The 23,242-nt window shown below is 34.7% G+C and overlaps 1 protein-coding gene across 1 annotated transcript in view; it reads left to right on the top strand.

The window, feature by feature from the left end:
* The window catches only part of LOC140442124 (nephrin-like), a 421,295-nt gene that overhangs the window by 165,557 nt on the left and 232,496 nt on the right, over positions 1-23,242 (top strand). The window contains exon 4 of the mRNA XM_072533202.1: positions 5,360-5,452. Within this exon, the coding sequence (XP_072389303.1) occupies positions 5,360-5,452 (93 nt within the window). The remainder of the gene's footprint in view (positions 1-5,359; positions 5,453-23,242) is intronic.

Genomic DNA, 23,242 nt, shown 5'->3' with positions numbered 1-23,242 from the left:
CATAAAAACCCGAAGAGCAATGGAAAGACAAATGTTGCACATAAGACTAATGGATAAAAAGAGAAACGAGTATATAAGAGAGAAAACAAAAGTGAGGGATGTTAGACAAGAAGTTGCAAAATTGAAATGGAGATTTGCCGGGCACAATATAAGACAAAAAGAAGACCGATGGAACAAAATTCTTATAAGTTGGAGACCGTGGGAATATAAACGAAGCAGAGGAAGGCCCCAAATGAGATGGGCAGATGATATCAAGAAGCACGTGGGCTCTAGGTGGATGACTATACCGACAGACAGAGAAGAATGGAAAAGGATTGGGAAGGCCTATGTCCAAAGATGGACCGAAAAGGGCTAATTAGATAGGGACAGATTCTCCCCGTGTGATCTTAGTATTTCCGTTGATTGAATAGTATAGGGTATCCAATATTTTAATTAACGGTATGTCAGAGTTTTATTAATTTTTATATATATTTGCAAAATGAAGAAGAAAGTTCAGTACAGGCAGTTAAACAGCTGATCTGTCAATTTAGAAGTAAGAGCAAGTACCAACTTGCTGAAAAGCATACCATACACAAAAGGGATAATAAAATGTACTGCACAAACTATAGCGATATAAGCTATATATAAGCTATATATCTATTAATTATTAGGATATACAATATTTTTTCTAATACACCTGGAACGATTGAGTGAATAATCAATTATTGACTATTAGGCAGTTAATTAGAAATGTTGGGAATACAAAAAAAAACATTAAATTAGTTATTTATAGATTTTAAACAAACACTGATATAATCATAAGAATAAAACTATGAAATACCATGGCAGAACTTACTGTCGACTTATTTTCAAATGTATTGCAAAGAGCTTTAAAAAATGTGAACGAATTATTAACAGCTGTTTTGAAAACTAAATATTATGAGACGAATTGGGGATATTATATTACACAAACTAAACCGCTTGCCTACAAAAATATTAGGAAAATATGATACGACGCGAAAGACTAATGACTTTACAGCTAATTGCCACATAAGTATCAATGTAACTATAGCTCGCAAAATGGGTTCAATTACATTGCAATTTTTAAATTTTTCGTGATAAAATGAAGTGATTGATTGTTGTTTTGAAAAGGTAAGTTGTTTTTTATTTTTGTATTCCTATCATCTGATATTGTAATATCAACAACATTTTTCATAATATATTCTGAAATGCGCTTTCTCTTACTGATAACGAACAAAAGTTTTATAAACTTCTCGTTAATATAATTATGAAGGAATTTAGATTTTTATCTTGTTCTTACTATAGTTCTAAAGCACAAATGTAGTCCTAGTCTACCGTATATTTTTCATAGTGGTCATAGTTTTTAATTGTAGTATAGCTTATGTGTTTATAATAACTAGCGCATAGAAAATAATAAAAAATTTTACCCTGTGCTTTATGTTTATTATCCTTTATTGTATTGGAACATCTAGAAGTATAGCAATACATTTTAATTGTTGAACAAAAGAGAAAATAAAAACACTTTTTGTGGTGTGTCACTTAACCATACACAAAATTGTACACAAATAGTCAAATGGTAGTAAAAGTTTCCGATATAGGCCGCCAAACGGCAGAGGCACCGCCGCGCTCTATGTCTATACTATGAGATGTTTTTCATACAGTTTTCGGATCAGATTTTTTCAAAACATCAAATTACATCTTCTTTTTGCCTTTCTTTATTTAGGCTAACCGCTACTGTTTTTTTCTTCAGCGTTTCTTCTTAATCTACAATAATGTTTATATTTACAATTCTTTCTGGAACGAGCTATAATTTTTCTCAAATAACCATTTTGTGTGGTTTAGTCGCCTTAAGGGTTAGCATGCTTTATCAGATGCTCTTTAAAGTCCCTTTTAATATTAACATCGTTTGAGAAATTTTTCCCAGATACTTATATTTCGTTTTGATTTTCAATCTTCTTTTAATGTTAGTTTAAATGGTCCAGTAGTGTGTTCGTACAGTTCAGTTATAAGCAAAATTAGGTGTTGTTGTACACCTAATTCTTTTAGTATCAGTCATAAGTGTATCCATTTGACTCTGTCGAACGCTTTACGATAATCTATAAAACAAATCCATAGTGGGATATTGAATTCCCTAGACTTTTATACTTTTTTTTGGACTATTAGAATAATAGCTTTAAAATTAAATGTTTAGTGAAAATCTCTACGCGACTTTAATGCATTAAATATTTTAATTAAAAATCGACATATCTATTGAAATTAGGCAGTAAAAAAGTATGTTATTAAAGATAGATTTATAAATTATTGTAGTTTAAATTCAACTACGCTATAAAACAAACATTGCATGTCTTAAACTGCAGGAATCCAAAAATTACAAAGATCTTCCTATTGTTTGAGTTTTCTTTAATTATATTAATAGGAAAACAAGCATTATAGTCCTACCAAAGGGGCTTCTACTTTCATAAACTGTTACACGATTACTCTATCCGATGTACGTACATTTATGAACTAAATGTTTTAGTGACAATGCCTTTTAATAAAAAATACTAATTAATAAAAATGGAAACTTAACTTTTCCACGTTTATAATAGACACTTTCTTATGTTTAAAAATATATAAAACAAGTAATATAAATTACCGCCTTGTTTATTAAAACTAAAAAGTAAAATAAAGGTATATGTCGGTTAACAATTTATATTTAACTACATAAATTAGCCAAATAGTCCTCAAATTCCTCCATGATTAAATTAATGGATATTTAAATAAATTTCCAGTTCCAGAATGTACCTGCTGTAAAATTTGAAAATCTACTACTAATACAATTATTGGCAACATCGCAGGAGTTTAGAAGTATATGCAATATCGTAAATACGGATCCCACAAATGGTTTATCCTTTTGTGGAGTCCACTTAATCCTACGTGTTGGTCGGAGTCTACATAAAGCGCTACTCAGATAATAAAATACACGGTGTATATTCTACTGGAGTTAGTATAATACCGTTTTAGAACGGAGCTTACATTAACCGCTAGATGTATATATATATATATATATATATATATCCATTATTCTCAATCTACTGAAGAAATAAAATATGACCTGGCAACTTTTTTGGTACCGGTTGGTGCCAATTTGGGCTTCAGTCAATTCTATACGTTTACGCGTCCCCTCTCTTTCCTTGTCTAAGGTTTAACGAAGCAGTACAAATTCAGCAAGACGCTAAATCACACCGTGCTTTGTGAGAATGTAGGTTAAGTATCGAGAATTGATAAGTTCTCCGTCGTTTGCAGAGTTTTGAAATTGGAGCAATTTCAAGATGGTGGAGAGTGACTGGGTAGCTTTAAAACGTAAAGTCACATACAGCCTGGGTAATATCAGTATGGACCTTACGTAAGATGGAGTGAGAAACACCTGTTTAAGTAGAGAGAGGTATAAAGGGCGGACCTTTATATCATCGAAAATGCATTAGTGGAAATAATAAAGAGGGGAATTTCAACGTTGCCAAACTTATTGGTTTTATTTGACCTGTTGTCTTTTTAGCATTTGAACAATGTTCTAAGATAATCAAATTTGGGCTAATTGATTTAAATAGCAGCTTACTGTTTCTTATTGGAAATATGCCACAATTTTACTTTACAATAAGTTTAATTTAACATTTTGATTTCAATTTCGGGAATCACTTTATATAAATATTATTTATTAATGTTTTGCTTTTTAAGTATGATTTCCGAATTGAAAATCTAAACATCAAAATAAGCTTATTTTAAAGTCACATTGTGCCTTATTCCCAATAAAAATAATAAACTGCATTATGACCCTTTTTTAGGTATTCGTAAGCCCTCTAATTTCGTTGTTTTTGAAGTTTTCTTCCATTTTTTTATTTGTTCATTTTTATAGGCTCTTTTTTATTTCTACATATCTTGTCAGCTTTCCATATTGCGACTTCAAATGATGTTCGTCTTTCCCGTGTTCTTCTTGTTATATACATTTTGTGTGCTTGATTTCTTTCTTCTATTGCTTGTCTGCACTCGTCATCGAATCATGCTGCTCTTCTCACCTTTTTCTTTTTTCCCATGGGGGACGCTGCCGTTGTCAGTACTGCTGTTTTGATATGATTCCATTTGCCTTCTAAGGAGTGCAGTTCTAACATTTGCGACTTTTTCTTCGAACTTCTCTTTACATTGCGGAATCTTCAGCTTTTCCAGGTACAGTTTGTTTGTTCTTTATTGTCTTTCGTTTCCTTCTTTGTTAACTGATGCTTCTAAATTTGGTTTGGAGTAAAAGATGGTCTGATCCATAGCATGCTCCTCGACGTATTCTCACAACTGAGATACTACTGGCTGCTCTCTTGTTTATCAGCACATGGTCAATTTAATTAGTTGTGGTTCCATTTGTTGAAATCCATGTCATTTTGTGTATGTCTTTATGTGGGAAGCATTTGGAACACTTTAACCATGTTTTTACTGGTGGCAAAAACTCCCCATTCTCGATTGTTTCATTGTGCAGTCGGTGTTTTCCTGTTGTGCCATATAACTGCGACCACTTGCCTATTTTATCAATCATATCACCTATTATAATCTTGATAACATTTTTGGGCGCATCGTCATATACTATCTCCAGCTGTTGGTAGAAGATTTCCTTTGTATGTTGTTCTTGTTCTTCTGTTGGGCAGTGAATTTTTCTCATTGTTAGGATGAAGAAGTGGGTGTAAATTTTTAACTTGCATATCCTTTCACTGACTGCTTGGAAGACTATGATTTTTGACTTAAAATCATTATCCACCACAAATGCAACTCCACATTCTTTACTTCCTTGTTCGTTCCCATTATATAGAATTGGGTGCGTTTTAATGTCCCTGACACCTTCTTCCAGCCATCTTATCTCCTGAAGAGCAGTAATCATGAGCTTATATATTTTTAGTTCTTGCAGAAATGCGGTTTGAGTTCCTGTGCATACTATATTTAGCTAAATGTCTGGATGGCTATCTCATACCAAAAAGTGAGCTTCCAGGGTTAACGTTTGATACGATTATTATTCCTTATACTAGAATAAAGCTGATTTTGTTGAAAAATTATTTGGAACCAGTTGAGGCACGATTGAAAAACATTGTAACTGAAATTAAAATATTCCTCATACCACTCATATCAAGTCATATCAAGTCTCAATACCAATATATTACTAACTTACTCTTTTTAAACTCGAAATTTTTTAAATTATCTTTCTAAAAATGTTTCTTTTTAAAGTTTTAGTATTATTCATAACCTGTAACAAATTTCTCTATTAAACTACTAAACTCTTTTCTAACTCTTTGCGGTTTTCGCTGTTGGAAAGTATTTTACTGATAAATTTTCTATTTAATTTCAGGTATACCGAGTATGGTGGTTGCGTGACGGCGAAAGACTTTTAAGCAATACAACTGGAGGCGTTATAGTTAGTAACCAAACTTTGGTTTTACAGGTAATAAGATAAAGTTAAATTAAGAAACCGTCTACTCATGCTTACTAATTAAAGATGGATGTTTTGAAATGTATTAATTAAAAAATATATTTTGCACGTAATCTTTTTCAAAACGAGCCCTGGAGAAAAATTATAATTAGACAAGAAAAGAAATTTAAATGTTTTTTATTGATATTTCTTTTTAAACAAAACGATATTTATAACTTAAAGTTAAAACTGAAGGCATTTGTATTATAACGATTTTAAATAAAACGAGTGGGTTTAAATATTTATTTACTTTTTATTAAATTTAACGTGCTTGTGACAGCTTCGGCCATTAGCACGAGGCACCGTGGATACAATTATAAAGGTACAATTACATATTATATACTATAGTTATATATTATTTAATAAGTTTTCTAGCTTCAGGAACTGAATAGCTGTGATGACTTGGCTCTGGTTCGATAATATATCTGTAATGTCGCCCTTCATGTCCAGTTCTTGTCGTCGTTTGTTGTAATGAGGGCAGTCCACAAGGATGTGTAGAACGCTTAGTGGAGATTGGCAATAGTGACAGATTGGCTTAGGTGTAGAATTCATTAGGTAACCATGTGTAAATCTGGTGTGACCGATACGCAATCTTCTAGCAACAACCATCTCATTTCTAGTTATACCAGGGATAACGAACCGCTCAATCAATCGTCTGATCTATTTGGTGTAAAAATATAGTGTATTGGTTCCAATGATTCTGCCAGTAATTTCGTACGAGTTTCTTTATACTAGTTTTTAGGTCACTGGTAATTTGTATATTACGTGGTGTACAATTGGATACAGCAGCTTCTTTGGCAAAGCGATCGGCGTTGTCGTTACCCATAATCCCGATGTGGGAGGGAATCCATATGATAGTGATATGGATGTCGTGGATGATAAGATTTTGGTAAATATCATGGATTTTTTCTACAAGAGGGTGATTAGTAAATAGATTATTGATGGACTGGATAGAGGCAAGGGAGTCTGTCTGTACAGATGGCAATATGTCAATATGTTGATTGGGTGCTGTACAGAGTTTGAAGGCTTGGTAAATAGCATACAGTTCACCAGTGTGAACGCTGCATGTGGCAGGTATTTGACATGAACTAACGACTGTTTCCGTAGTGGTAACCGCATAACCAACCCCCGTTTCGCTCTTTGATGCGTCAGTGTAAAGTACCCGATCGAATTTCTTAAAATTAAGAATTTCTAATAAGGATTTCCTAATCAAATCCTGGTTGGTTTTTGCCTTACTAAACTTTGTAAGTGACACATTAAATTTCGGTAAAGTTTTGGTCCAAGGAGAATTCTGCGGGATCGGGAGAGGGTTAGTTAGGAATAAATTTATATGTGTGATATTAAAGTTGGAAGTAAGAGGGCGATAGTGTGTATGCGTGTAGCAGGAGGGTGAGTACTAGTATAGTTGGGTAATGTCAGCAGTGTGTGTACTGGATTAGAAAGGTTAGCTGAAGTAGAGGCAGCATAAGAAAGGAGGAGTGTCACGTATAATTATAGGGAAATGGTTGCTGTCGTGAAGGTCGTCCGCTGTTTGCCAGGATAATTTGGGGGCCGATTTGGGATCACATATGCTTAGATCGATGGCAGAAAAAGCACCTGAAGCAATGTTAAAGTGGGTGTATGATCCCGTATTAAGGACACATGAGCTAGTGCAATCAAGAATATTTTCAACAACTTTACCACGTCCAAATGTACGCGAGGAGCCCCACATAGTGTTGTGGGCGTTGAAGTCTCCTACAATTATATAGGGTTGGGGAAGTTGGTATACTAAATCAAGAAGTTCTTCTTCCTTTAGAATGTAGTCAGGAGGGATGTATATAGAGCATATTGTAAGTTTGTTAGGGCAGTAAGTAGTGATGGCGACGGCTTCGAGATTGGTAGTCAGAGGAAGAAGAGTGGAGTAATGGTCTTTAGAAGCAAATATAGATGCACCTCCACTAGCTCTGGAGCAGACAGATCTGATGTAATGATACCCTTCAAAATCTTTCAGTGTATGGAGATTAGTTGACGTGAAGGCAGTTTCCTGTAAGCAAATGAAGGTGGGGTGGTGGAGAGATATCAGTAGCTGCAGACGTTCTAAGCGCGAATAATATCCGTCGCAATTCCATTGAATTATAGTGAATATAAAAGTTGTAAATTAAGGCAGGTCGGTTTTGTCTAAGGATGGGTCACTGTAATTAAAGCTCACAAATGCAAGACTAACAGTGTCAATAACATCATTTAGATTCATCGTAGCCTTAATTTTTTTTTGTAGGCGAGTTATATAATTTTTAAGTGATCTATCAGAGATATTATGGTAGATTTGTTTGAGGCCATCAAGAAGGGCGTTAATGTTAGTAGTAAATTGGTATGCTTCAGCTAAGGGGTCATGGCAGTCGAAAGAATTTTCCAAGAAAGCAATTAGTTGTAGCGAATTAATGGAAAAGGATGATGGGTTTGCTGCTATAAGATTTTCTATGATTAAGCGGGCAGACGGACTGATAGTGGGTGATGGTTTTGTATCTTTGGTTTTCGATTTGTTTTAGGGGCTGATTTGGGGGCCCGGAAGGAGTTGTCATCGAGGGAATGTGGATCTATTGGAGTGTGAGTAGTAGGATCTGAAATGGCAATTACAGGGGGAGAATCGAGGCTTGAGTCAGTTGAATGGGCTCTTTTCAGGAGGGCAATAGTAGGAGGTGTAGGTTGAGGTTGATCTAAAGGTAGAGGTGTAATGTTGGATAAATTGTTGGAGGCAGAATTTAGGGCAGAAGTGTGAGAGATGCCGGAAGGTGCGGTGGGGCTATTGTTGGTGGATTCATTAGGTACTTGGGCGAAACGGGGGTGGGTAGTGGTATCCGGTGGGTTTTGGCAGGTTTTAGCCGTATGTCCGGCTTTTTGGCAAAGAAAACATTCTAGTTTGTCTGATGTAACGAAAATTCGGAAGGAAGTGTTTTCAAAATGTATTAATACGGAGGTTTGTATTTCGAAATTTTCTTTATCTGGTATTACGTAGATAGACCGTCGAAAACTTAATATATGGGAATAATCTTCATCGGGTGAGCCTGTACGAATCTGAGATACAGGTGAGGCTAGTTGCAGACCAAGTTCGGTTTTTAATGCCTGCTCGATAAGTTAATTTGGAATCGATGGACATACATTAGATATTCACAATCTTTTAGTTGGGGAAATGAGTCTGAGGATGTGGACGATTTTATTTTTAACGGAAACGGTGGGATTGTTTTTAAGAAGAATATCGACGTCAGAAATAGAAGCAAAAAAGATGCAAATGCGTTGGTTAGATATGCGGGAAGCGTGGGTAATACGCTTTGGTGTTACGATTTCACCGATCGCCTTAATGTAATCGAAGAGAGCTGTATCCGGAAGAGCATTTAATACTATCGCTTGCTTTCTGCTAGGATATGATGTGGTCGACGGTGTAGGTTTTGTTGTTTTTGATGTGGTAACAGCTGCGTAGCTTGGAGCGGTGGGTTGAAGAAGCATTTCTAAATATTCTGGATGCCAATATATTTAATGAAAATCAGGCGCAATGCCTGGCCTATTAGTGTGTTTGTATCAATTATAAAGTTTACATACCAAGTTGCTTCACAAAAAACTTTTCACTTTCAATAATTACTTGATAACAAAACACATTAACTGACAAGTTTTTTTATAAGAAATACTATTTGAAGAAGCCGAGGTGTTGACTCGTTGGCTTTTCGAATAGGAATCCCATTTATTTAAAATGTCTATTTATCTTAATATTATTTAGATATTATCTTTAAACTCCCAGTACTCTGCTATGCTTCTACTTAATTGTGACACATAATACTATTAGATCTGAACGTGTCGATCGGCAACTCTATATGAATACCTAGGACGACGGAATCTACAGGAGTCCCCAGCTCTGCAAAGACCCCTTGAGAAGAAATAAGTCTACTGTCTTTGAGGGACACGATTTCTTCTGGTTAATGCAACACATAGTAATTCCTACGACGGTTTTCGGAATCTTTCAATCCAGATTTTATAGTGTATGGCCTATCTTTGATAAAGTCAAATGTTTTATGTCATAATTGCACACAATTTTCTTCAAATTAGTTAGGGCACGCCATATGTCCTCGTAACTTGCTCTGTTTGTATTCCTAATCACCATATACAACAAAGATCGAGGACCATCTTCTAATTGTACCACTCTTCAAACTTTATACTGCTGATTTTTTAACTTATCCAGTCATCGAATTTCTGTTAAAGAAGGACGAGATTTCTTTATTCATTCCAAAGTCGTGGCAAAACAGTAATCTATGGAGATGTTTTCCGGAACACTAAAAAAATCCTTCTGAACTTCAGTCGTCACGTCGAATCTTAAATTTTTCTTACTGCATAATTTGACTAAAAGTTATTAAAACTTGGTCGTTGGTCATATGTACATAGACCAAGGAAACTTTAAATCTCATTTTGACCTGTTGGTACTGGCCGATCCATAATTGCTTTAATTTTTGAGTATCTGCTGGTACACAATCACTGCATTTGTACGATATGATCCAAGTACAATATGTTCGTTAAAACATGTGACATTTTTTAGAACTTAACTTCAAATTCGCTACCCGCAATCTATGAAAGACTTTTGTCAGATTCTTGATATGGTCACTGAAGAATTTTCCAAGCACAATTACATCGTTCAAATAAACCAGGCACAAATATAGGAAATATCCAACTTTAAACTGCCAAAGCTCTGATCCTATCGAGAATAAGGTTTTCTCCCGATCAACTGGCTTCATACCTACTTGCCAATATCCACTTTTTAGATCAAATGTGAAGAAACGAGAACCAAAGAGGGTATCTAATTGATCATCTTTTTTTGCAAAGGATAACTACCTTTTTTACTTTCCACACTAAACTAGCGGTAGTCATTAATAAAACGCGTTGAACCATTTTTCTTCTTTACTGATGATACCCATGGGCTCTTTGATGGATTAATTACCCCTTGTTTATTCATATCTTTAATAATATTTTTGGCTTCATCCATTTTCGCAAATGGGAATCTTTTAGATTCTTATCTGATTGGCTGAGTGTCTCCTTTATTAATTGTATGCATTACTTTCCTTGTTATCCTTATCCGTCTAATAGATAGCAAAAACATCAGCATAGACTTTACTTTTTTTTTTTTTAATTTGTTCATTATCGAGATCTTGTCATCTTTTAATGACCATCTCAACAAAGCTCCCTTGGGTACTTCGATTTCAAGGATTTCTCATTGGTATTCATAGAACAAATTAAAGCCACGGGAACACACTGTCCGATTAAAGTTGTTTTACTTAACTTAATAACAATTTTCAATTAAAGTCATGACTGTTACAGGAACGACGTGGCAGCCGTAGCTCAGTGGCTGTGTTACTGGCTTAACAAGCTGGAGGGCCCGGGTTCGAATCCTGGCACCGACAAAAATTTTAATTTCTAATTTAACTGAGCTGCCACCGTGCTTCGCACGGAGTTTAGATATCCTAGAATTTTACGTCCCTGATTCATTCGGTATTTAATTTTGGTTTCTCCCAATTCGTTCTTATCAATAAGTGCACCTAAATATATAAATTTTTTCACTTGTTTAATTTCTACGTCCTCGTCTATCAACACTTCAAACCTTGCATCTGAATTGATAACTAAATATTCTGTTTTCTTCATGCTGACTTGTAACCCCCATTTTACATATTCTATGTATAGACGCTTTATCATAAGAATCTTAAAGGGAAACATCTTGACTATTAAAATCGAGAAATTTTTATCATTCAATAAAGCTCCAACTTTTCTTAGTAAGCTTCGCTTTGTAGATGTATCTACAACAACTCTTTAATTAAGATTTTCAAAGCAAATTATCATTATAATTCCCTAAGAAATTTTTATTAATCTTGTTACCTTTGTTTTAAACCATTTGTATAACTTCCTCAATATGAACTCGTCCATCCCCAATATAAACTTGTTGGAAATCTTTACAGGTATTACTTGGTATTTAGATGTGTTAGACATATAAAATTCACCATACGTATTACGAGGCGTGTTTTTTTAAGTAAGTACCGTTTTGGAATTAAAAAAAGACGTAAAAACATATGGCAATAATTTTGTTTTTACATGAAAGTCTGTACCTTAATCTACTTGTCTACATAATTTCCGTGAATATTGAGGCACTTGTCATAACGTGGCACCAGTTTTTGAATACCCTCCTAATAAAATTCTGCCGCCTGACTTGTTAACCACTGCATCACAAATGTTTTGACTTCGTTATCGTCTTGAAGATGCTGACCGCCCAGGTGTTTCTTTAAGTGCTGAAACAAATGGTAGTCGCTGGGCACCAGATCAGGGCTGTATGGAGGATGATCTAGAGTTTCCCATTTAAATGATTTGATGAGATCTTTGGTCTGATTAGACACATGTGGACGGGCATTGTCATGCAGCAAAACGATACACTTACTCAACTTGCCACGTCTTTTGTTCTGGATTGCACGACGCAGATTTTTCAATGTCTCACAATAAGCCGCTGCATTGATTGTCTCATTACGAGGCAGAGACTCCACTAGCAATACTCCTTTTCTGTACCAAAAACTGTGCACATGATTTCCCGGGCAGAAATTGTTTGCTGAAACTTCACTCTTTTGGGTGATGATGAATGTCGCCATTCCATGGATTGTTGTTTCGATTCTGATGTGACGTAGGCCACCCACGTTTCGTCACCAGTAACAATTTGGTCTAAAAAATCTTAACCTTCATTGTGGTACCGCTCAAGGAAAGTCAATGCACTGCCTAAACGTTGGGTTTTGTGCAAATCCGTCAACATTTTTGTAACCCAACGTGAACACAATTTCCGGTAATTCAAGTTCTTGGTAACAATGCGATACAAAACACTACGAGAATACTGAGGAAAGCAGTCGGACAATGATGAAATTGTAAAGCGTCTGTTTTCTCTCACCTCTCGTCCACTTTCTGCACCAAATTTTCATTGACGACCGAAGGACGCCCACTTCGTTCTTCATCATGCACATTTGTGCGGCCATCTTTAAATGCTCTCACCCATTTCCTTACCATTCCATCACTCATAATGTTTTGTCCTTAAACTTCAACGATCTCACGATGAATATCGATCAGTTTTACGCCTTTAGTACTAAAAACTCGTATAACAGTCCGTACTTCACAATCAGCGTGACTCACGATTGTTGTAGGCATCTTAAACACTGGAGTAAACAAGTATACAATGAAGAATCAGACTGTAATGGCGTCCGTAGCGCTGCGGCGGCGGAATCGCAAAACGGTACTTACTTAAAAAACATGCCTCGTAATTAGCTTACAGTTATATACTGTTCGCTTTACTGTTGCAGGCAATAATCTAAAATGGGCCTGTACTGCTTCTTGACGTGTAATAGCTCTTCCTGCACCTGTGTCTACCAAAAACGATCTACATTTATTATTGATTATTATTGATATGATCCTTGATGTACAAGCTATGAATTCCACCAGAGGACTTAATGTTAACAGCTACTATAGGGGCTTTTTTCTCGAGGTCGGCAGTTACCTCTTGGTGTTGACCCGTTCTCCTTTTCCGACTTTTGTAATATTTTCTTGCAATTACGGCGAATGTGACCTATGTCGCCATAATTACAATATATGGGTTCCTGTCACTTTGGATTCGTGTTACGAACAACTTTAGGCATTATTTCCTCCTGACGTTCATCGTTTTGCACTCGATGGCTCCGTGAAGTTCCATAAAGGAGTAGAGGAAGAAAATTCCAATAAACCTGACGAGAGACACTATGGCAAGACAGAAGCAAATAATGATTGAAATTTAATTATGACTTAAGATACCCACTTATGGATAAAGGCTTCTTCTTCTTCCTTTTTGTATGTAGGCTTTAAAGCCTGTTTCTTCTTCAATATTACCCTCCTAAATTGTTTATATTATCGCACCATCTTTTTCTTGGTCTGCCAATACTTCTTCGTCCATTTGGTGACTTATCTCGTGCTATTCGTACGATCCTATCCTATGTCACTCTACTAATGCGTTCGTTTCACTCCCGTTTCCGTTTTGTCATCCATTTATTTATGTCTTCTATATTGCATGCTCTTTTTATATTTTCGCTTCTCTCCCTATCCAACAGACTTTTCTCTGATATTCGTCAGAGTATTTTCAATTCTGTTGTTTCTAGTAGTCGTCTCGTTGTAGATATGTCAGGTCTTGTCTCCGCCGTCTATGTTAATATAGGTCTAATTATTGCTTTATAGATTCTTGTTTTTGGGTCTTGTCTTAGGTGTTTGTTTTTCCAGATTGTATCATGAAGAGATCCCACCGCTTTACTTGCTTTTAAGCTTTGTTGTCGTACTTCTTGTTCAACATCTTCGTAACTAGTTTATCTATTCCCATATATCTAAACCTTGTTTCCAGCTTTATTATTTTCCAATCAACTTCGATTTTACATCGTGGTGGGTATATAGACATTTGGTTTTTTCTGCTGATATTATCATATTGTATTTCTTGGCTGTTGTATTGAAGATGTGTGTTAATCTTTGGAGCAAAACTTCTATCTCGGCGATTAATGCGGCGTCGTCTGCATAATATAATATTTGGATTTCTTTGATCCACATTCTGTTACCATGACCTTTATGTAAGTACTACTTGTATTATTTCGTCCATTATTATATTAAAGAGAAGTGGGCTTATCGATTTACCCTGACTGATTCCGCTTTGTACTGGTATATAGTGTGTTAGTTTTTTATTTATCTTTGCCTGCATTCGATTATGAAAGAAGATGTTTTCGATGGTTTGTATAAAATTAATTGGTATGTTTCTTTTATACAGCAGGTGTAAGACGTCTTCAACTTGGATGCATTTGAAAGCCTTTGTCAGGTCTATAAAATATAGATATACTGGTTTATTGTACTCGATGGTCTTTTCTGTGATCTTTCGGATCTGAATCCTTCTTGTTCATCTCATAAAGTTGTTAATTTATTAATTTTGTTAGTTGTGACTTTTGTGATAAGCTTAAGTGGGGTGTTTAATAGATTTATACCTCTATAATTATTGGAGTCTTTTTTTATCTCCTTTCTTGAACATTGGTATCGTTATACTGTTTCTCCATTCGTCTGGTATTTTGCACTCAATATTAGTTTTTCTATAAGTTTTGTCATCTCTAGGGTTATACTTTCTCCTCCGTGTTTAGAAGCTCGTTGGTTATTTCGTCTGGTCCTGGTGACTTTCTATTTTTGACCGAATTTATGGCTATCTCTACTTCCTGAAAACTGATTTCTTTTTCGTGTCTTAATTCAGGTACGTTATTGTGTTGATTATTATTTTCCTTTCCTTCAAACAGTTTCGTCAGGTATCTTTTTTTATTCGTTTGCTGGTATGTTATTGTATTCTTTCAATTCTGCTATTATTTTCCGTTGGTTTCTTACGAATCTCCATATTTGTTTTTATGTACCGTAGAAGTCGCTTTCCATCCTTTTTGTAAACTGTTTCCAGTGTTTATTTTTTTTTTCTTCTTACCAACTGCTTTGTTTAATTTCGTATTCTTCTATAGGTGTCTCGGGATTCTGAAGTATTTCATGTTTGGTACTTCGTGTAGGTCTCTCGTTTCTCTTTACATTTATCTTTTATTTCTTTTCTGAACCATGGTGTATTGTTATTGTTTCTTTTGTTCAGTATGACTTTGCGTTTTCCTAGAGCTTCTGTTGCTGCTTCTTCAATGTTGTTTTTAATTTTCTCCCAGCTCGCGTTTATATCTTCGATGTCATCTATTTGTTTCAGCTTTATCTTTTGTTCTACCCTCCTTTAGGAATTAACGATTCTCAGTTCGTTAAAAGCACAGTGATTAGCTAATTGAATTGACATTGTTTTTCATTAAATCTTTGTTTTACTTCTGGAACTATTTCATTTCCGATTCGTGCAATAAAGTCACCCATAAGAATTAAGGGTTCTTCATGAAGTATTTCATCCAGGATGGTTTGCAATTGTTCGTAGAATACCTCTCGTTCCTCCTTAGGTTTGCAGTCCTCGGGGCTATAGATAGATATGACATTTAGGTTTTGGATAAAGGCAAATATAATGACCATAAAATAGTGTTTTTCAATAAATTTTCATTTTAATTCATTTTCGTGTGGTGTAATGTATTCATTTTTAATTTAAGATAAGCTATATGTATCGTAAAAACATTAGATTAGATTATGTGAGGTCGTTAAGGCCATGCGGCCTCACCGCACTTCGACCTATAGAGATCTTTTGTGCATACCTTAATCTAGTTAAACTCTAAAATGCCAATACTTCTGATGAAGTTGATTAGCTTCCTAGGTGACTTGTTTCCTATGTCAGAGAACGCCAGACTGACCTCTCCTAGGAATTTTAGTCTTTTGCAGAACAGTGCTACGCAGTTGCATAGTATATGTTCTGCCGTTTCTTTTTCATTGTGACAGAAACGACAGTTCTCACTATCTGATTTGCCCATCTTCTTGAGATCATATCTCAGAGGGCAGTGACCAGTGAGAAGGCCAGTGACCATTTTGATATCTTTTTTACTCATTTCGAGAAGGCGGTTTGTTGCAGTAGGCGACACTTTTATGAGCCTTTTTGCTTGCCTTTGTCCTGTTGTGTTAGACCAATATGATCTTAGTTGATTGAGTTCCCAGGTACGGAGTTCCTCTCTGATGTGGCTTTTCGATAGTCCACAGAAGGGTTCCGGACCCTGGAATGGGGTATTAGCTCCTTCTTTTGCAAGACTGTCAGCTTCCTCATTTCCTGCAATTCCTTTGTGACCTGGCACCCACATCACAGTTACATTGTTGCGTTCCGCCAGCTTCTTGAGAGATTGTTTAGTCCCAAACCAACTTCGACTCACATGTAAATGACTTTAGAGCCTTTAAGGCGGCTTGGCTGTCTGATAAAATAAGGACTCTTGCCCTACGGGTGTCTCGGTTGAGACATTCTTGGGCACTTATGTCTATAGCATGTATTTCTGCCTGGAAGATAGTTGGGGCGTTTCCAAGAGATTTAGATAGCCTGAAATTGGGCCCAGTAACTCCCACTCCTGCCCTTTCATCTATCTTAGATCCATCCGTATACCATACGAGTGAACCTTCTTCCACTTTTGGTTCAATTTCTTCACCCGTTTGGTGGTTTTTTATGACCACTTCAAAGGGTGTTTCAAAGTCGAATTTGACTGGCATAACATCTGTCGGCATGTCCTTAGAATCCAATGGAATTTCTTCTAAGATTTTCAGGTGGCCAACTAGATCTCCAGGTTTCATTATTTGTGTCTGTCGCAGTTTTAAGGCGGTAGTTACTGCCTCCCTCCTTATGCAGAACTGCAAGGGAGGAAGGTTCAGCATCGCCTCTAGAGCTGCAGTGGGACATGTTGACATTGCCCCTGTGATTCCCAGACAAGCTAGCCACTGCACTTTTTGAAGCTTGGCGTTAGCTGTTGTTTGTTGTGTTTTTGGCCACCATACGAATGATGCGTATGTGACCATGGGCCTAATTATTGTTTTATATGACCAGAGAGTCATTTTCGGTTGTAGGCCCCAAGTTTTTCCAAATGTCTTGCGGCAGGTCCAACTTGCCACCAAAGCTCTGGATAAAATTTTTTCAATATGACTATTCCAGGTGAGTTTTTGATCTAGGGTTACCCCCAGATATTTTACTTCCTTGGAATAGTCTAATGTGATGCCATTCATAGTTGGAGCATGTAAATTGTATTTACGTCTCCTTGTGAAAGGTATCAAAGTCGTTTTACTGGGGTTGACATTTAAGCCCTCTTTCGAGCACCAACTTTTAATTTCGTTAAGAGCAGTTTGCATAAGACTAGATATAGTCTGGTCATGCTTGCCTCTAATTGTAACAACTAGGTCATCTGCGTAACCTTGGGTTATAAAACCAGAATCATGCAACTTAGTGAGAAGGTCATCCACAACCAAAGACCATAGCAGAGGCGATAATACTCCCCCTTGAGGGCACCCCTTTACCGCTGTCACAGTCACAGATTCTCCTCCAATACTAGCAGTGATGATTCTCGTTTTTAGCATTGACTGAATCCATTGTATTAGTGAGACTTCAATGCTCCTCTTTACTAGTGCTCTTTTTATGGATTCAAAAGAGGTATTATCGAATGCTCCCTCTATGTCAATGAAAGCGCAAAGAGCTATTTCTTTTGCCACTATTGTCTTTTCAATTCTTTCGACTAGCGAATTCAGAGCATTTATAGTGGATTTGCCAGTTTGGTAGGCAAACTGATGTTTGTGAAGTGGTTTCCTCGCTAATGTTTCGCTTCTTATGTAGTAATCTACTAGTTTCTCCATTGTTTTTAGGAGAAAGGAGGTCAGGCATATAGGACGATAAGACTTCGCTTCGTCTGTCGGACGTTTCCCCGCCTTTGTTATAAATACCACCTTTGCGTCCCTCCAAGTTTTTGGGATGTGACCTAACACCAGGCTTGCTATGAAAAGCCGCTGTAGTTGCGGCTGTATTTGCATGAAGCCTTTTTGAAGTAAAGCAGGAAATATTCCGTCCTTACTAGGGGATTTAAAAGGTTTAAAGCTTTTAACGGCCCATTCGATTTTATTTTGTGTAAAGATTTTTTCCGCTAGTTGCCTGCTGGATCTGTTGAGGCCCCTTGGAGCCTCTGCCAGCTGCACACTTTGCGGTTCATCTTCTTGTATTTGTTGAGAGCCAGGAAAATGGGTCATTAACAGTTCTCTAATAGTTTCCGTTAGACTCTCGTAAAAACATAATAAAAATGTTACTTAAATTTTAAAAATAGTTTATTTTTCTTCTTAAATATCCAATTTTAACTTTAAAGTTTAAAATACAATTAAGACGATCCATCTATCTTCTAGCCACACATGCCTCTTGAATAATATCGTCCAAAGTAATTTCCTAACACGTTATTTCTCTTGGGGATGAACAACGTTTAATATCGTTTTATTTTCCGTCAGAGTTCGATTGGTTTTCAATTTCGAGGGAAATGTGCCGCTATCTCCGGAGTATATCGTGATTATTCAAAAGCAAATGAAAATGTTACTTTTTTCTTTATCAAAATAAAGTGAACGCGATTCGGAGGTAATTGAAATCATGTTTTGTGTGAACTTTTGTTTTTATTCAAACCACGTTTATTATGTACAAGCATTGAATTGGTTTCGTGTTTGATACCGATAAATAAAAAACAAACAAAGTACAAAGTATTCAAAATTATGTTAAAAGCAAATCTTGTGAGTTAATATTTTACATATCCACATGAGGTTTTCTAACTTCATAAAAATATATGAAAATAAAACAGCGGAATTATACATTGAAACTTACTTTTTTGTCGTATAGTAATAAAAGTTTATAAAAACTTGAACATCGAGGTAGAATACTTCTGTTGAAATTGCTATATTATTTATAATTAAAAATTTAATTTTAAAAATCCAAAAGGATCATGCTCAAAACGTTTTCGAACTAATCAGTCCATCTTCAGTGAACCTAGAGTAATCCCTCTGAATTATTAAAAACATCATCATCATCATAAGTGGCTCGACAATCCGTTGTGGATCTTGGCCTGCTCACAAAGAAGTCGCAACTCCTGTCGATTCCTGGCAACTTCCCTCCATCTTCTAACCCTTAGAATCTGTATGTCTTCTTCCACATCATCAAACCATCTCATTCGTGGTCGTCCTCTGCTTCTTGTGCTTCTTTGGAAAAATTAAATTCCTCTAAGTTAGCCCAAATATCTCTGCGGGATAGTTTAAGCAGTTAAAAAAAAAGGAGGAAGACGCATTTAAATTTGATTTATGCCAGATGATGATTGCATCCAACATTCCTTTATATAAAGTTAATAACCCTAGTTTTAAATGCTTTTTCGAAAAATATCTTAATAAATCCTTACCGGACGAGAGTACATTAAGAAAACATACTGTGGAAAAATGTTATGTGGAATGTATTTTAAAAATTAAGCGGGAGTTATGGGGCAATTTTTTGTATATTATCGTGGATGAAACGACAGATATATGCGGCAGGTATATAGCTAATTTAATGATTGGAATTTTGAACGAAAACTTTGCGAGAAAACCTTATTTAGTTGCCGTTAAAGAAGTAGAAAAAACAAACAATTTAACAATAAGTCGATTTATACAAGATAGTTTAACAAACCTCTTTTTACCCAACGCTATACCAGTGAATAAAATAGTTTTAATGCTTTCAAATGCTGCGGCATATATGTTAAAAGCTGCTGTTAATTTAAAGATTTTTTATCCTAATTTAATTCATTGCACTTGTGTAGCCCACGGGGTAAATAGAATTGCTGAAGAAATAAGAAATCTGTTTCCGTTGGTAAATAATTTTATAAATTTTATGAAAAAATTTTTGTAAAGGCTCCGTTGAGGGTGCCAATATATAAAGAAAGACTTCCCGGTGCCCCTTTGCCACCTAAACCAGTAATTACAAGGTGGGGAACCTGGCTCGAAGCAGTTTTCTTTACTTTGAACATTGCAATGAAATAGAATTAGTTATGTCAGAATTTGATGATGATATTTCCGAAGCCATTCGAGAAGCAAAAAAAATATTAAAAAATCCCAAATTGAAACAGGGACTCGCTTATATCAATTACAATTATAAATTAATAGTTACCACAATTACCTTATTAGAAAAACAAGAGATAAATTTATGTAAGTCAGTAAAATTAATAGATAATTTAAAGACGAAAATTAAATCGGCACTTGGAAGTAACGGTCAATTAATTTTAAAAAAAAATGAAATATGTTTTCGACAAGAATGAAGGTTTTTCGTTTTTATCTAATGTTGCTAAAGTTTTGAATGGGACATTTTCCGAGGAATTTCAAATTATGCCAGATTTATTATCCGCTCTGAAATATGCTCCAATTACATCTGTCGATGTCGAACGTTCGTTTTCAATGTACAAATTAATTTTAAGTTATCAAGGACATATTTTTAAGACCGAAAATATTGAAAAACATTTAGTTGTTTCCATTAATGATAAAATTTTAAGTGGTTACAATGTTTAATTATTAATTTACAGTTATTTAGTTACTAGTTTATTTATACTAATGTTATGATTATGATGTGTAAATATACCTGCCATCAGTTAATATTACGTTAATTCACTTTGTACAATAAATAATAAGTTATATTCCTTTATGTCTCTCTATATTTTGCCTAAATGTTAATATTCCTGCCTTTTTTAATAAAAATCTTTGCCTATATAGGCGCCTTTTTCTTCAATTTTTGTTGCCTATAAATCCGAGCTTTAATTATAATATCCTGTAGTGTCATTATAAGTAATTGTGTTTTAATAAGGTAATGTTAATTCTGAATAAGTTTATCCATTCATTAATGATCTTTTTCTTCTTCTTCTCTACTTCTAGAACACTTTATTTCATATTTTTAAGATTTAATTGTTCTTACACTTGTAACAAATTTTTCTTAATACATAGTCATAACATTACACCAAATATTGGATAATTTCTTTTCCATTCACAGTCTCTTAGACCATGAAGGATTTTATATCTAATTGTATAATTTTATTTCACATTCATAAATTGTACTGACACACCTTTACTTCAGGAATTATTAAGTATCCCCCATTTTTCTTTAATAATTTTTTATTTAATTTTACAATTTACATCATTAACTTATGACATTGACTATAACGCATCCATGACTATCACAACCACATTTATTTTATCTTATAACTCTTTTAATTATTTACTGTCTTCTAGCGTTAATATAGCATATAAATATATATATATATATATATATATATATATATATATATATATATATATATATATATATATATATATATATATATATACATGTATGTATATAGTTAAATAAGGATCACAAGGAATACAAGGCAAGATTGAGGGTAAGAGAAGCCCTGGACGTAGACGTATATCCTGTCTGGCCAATCTTAGGAAGTGAACTGGTCTAACGTCAACTGATCTACTTCGAGCTGCTGTGAATAGAATAAGATGGGTCAATGTGGTCGCTAACATGTCTAGAAGATAGGCACATTTAGAAGAAGAAGCATTAATAAGGTTTTAATTTAATTAAGCAGGTTTTCTTCACGGAGAGCTTCAGGAACTTCAAAATTTCCTGAAGCTTTCACGAATCAAATGCACCTAAACTGCATCTCAATCCGTCTTAATGCACCGATTTTCGAAGGTTGAGCCGATTTTTGTGCTTCATTGCCTAGACTATTTTAACCTGCGAAAACTATTTTACTTTTTCACCCAAAAGAATAATGCACTCTAACAACTAAAAATAAAGCTTAGCATTAAAAAAAAAATTAAAAATGTGCACAGTAAAGCATATATGAACCGATTTTGTCGTGGTTTTAAATAAAACCTAATTTGAAAGAAAAATATTTACTAATACTTTTACACAGCAAATTGCAATTTTATTTAGTTATTGTTCTACTTTAGAAACAACAGCAGCCAACCACAGGATTTTTTACTTTATCAAATTCAAGACTTCATCAAAATTAAAAGAGAATATTGCGAAAACTTTTAATTAAATATACCTACTCATGTGCTTCTCTGGCTTTTGTGTAAATAGGTGCTTTTTAGAAACAGCGAAAAATTGTGTTTGAAACAAGTTAATGAAGCATATCATATTTTATACACGGCTGCTAAAAATTATTAATTCTGTAAATTTAATATTTATATTAACACAGCTATGATTTATTATTTATTTATATATGTATACATTTCGTAATTTTTTATACGAAAAATAAAATAATTGAAAACTACATTTTACATTTGTTTTTGACGTTTCGATTTGCAATTCGGAAATCGTTTTTAAAAAATTCTTATAAAACAAGAAATTATGTAGACGTTTATTAATTGATGTATAATATTAAAGTATTAAAGGATTTGTCTTACAAATACTACTAATTCAAAAATATTAGAAATATCAAAAATATCATCGTAATAAATATTTTATTTCAATAGAAAACTGGAGCACACTTACTGAATACCATGCGTGTCTTATTTCATAACATTCCGGTACACTTTAAGTCAACCTTGTAGATTCAGCAAGTTTGTATGAACATACTTGGCCCAGTAACCACGCGATGTGTATTACATCCTTTATGTTATAAGAGGAAAACAGAGAGGAATCAGGTCACTTAATAATTGTAATGTAGTTTAGTTGGTCAGTCATCGTATTAAATCAGTTACCAGGTGGATTCAAGTAATTCGCGTTACATCTTTAATTAGTCGACCCACTGTCCACCATAGATACTTTGTAGCAACCAATCTAACGGTTGACTTACTTAACCTGGATCCTATAAGCAAATAGCCAAGTTTTTGAACTGAAATTCTAAAAGTGATGTTACATTATGTTCAGGCCTGAACCTTCCATTGATTTAAATTCTGATTTAGTGAATTGTAGATAATTTGTATCTGATCTTCTATTGACTTGTTATTATGGGTTTATTCTTGTTGCTGACTTCTACTGTGAGTACTGATAATTAGAGACCGGAATATAGGGAAATAAAAACAGAGCAAATATGTGCATATGTATATGCACAACATTGGCGCAAATATGTAAACATTTTTAAAGAATATGAATAACATATGAAAATATGCAGACGTCAGTAATTATCTTGTTCATAAATTTTGCATTAAAAACCCATTCAGATAATAACAAGTCGTATTTCTTATACAGAATGGCCCAAAAGTCTGGAAACGACCATTTATCTCGTAAATTACTAGTCATAATTTTACAAAATTTGAGATACACCTACTTTGGGATACGGA

Source organism: Diabrotica undecimpunctata, chromosome 5 (genome assembly GCF_040954645.1).
Source record: "Diabrotica undecimpunctata isolate CICGRU chromosome 5, icDiaUnde3, whole genome shotgun sequence".
NCBI lineage: Eukaryota > Metazoa > Arthropoda > Insecta > Coleoptera > Chrysomelidae > Diabrotica > Diabrotica undecimpunctata.
This window is presented reverse-complemented; position numbering and strand designations above follow the sequence as displayed.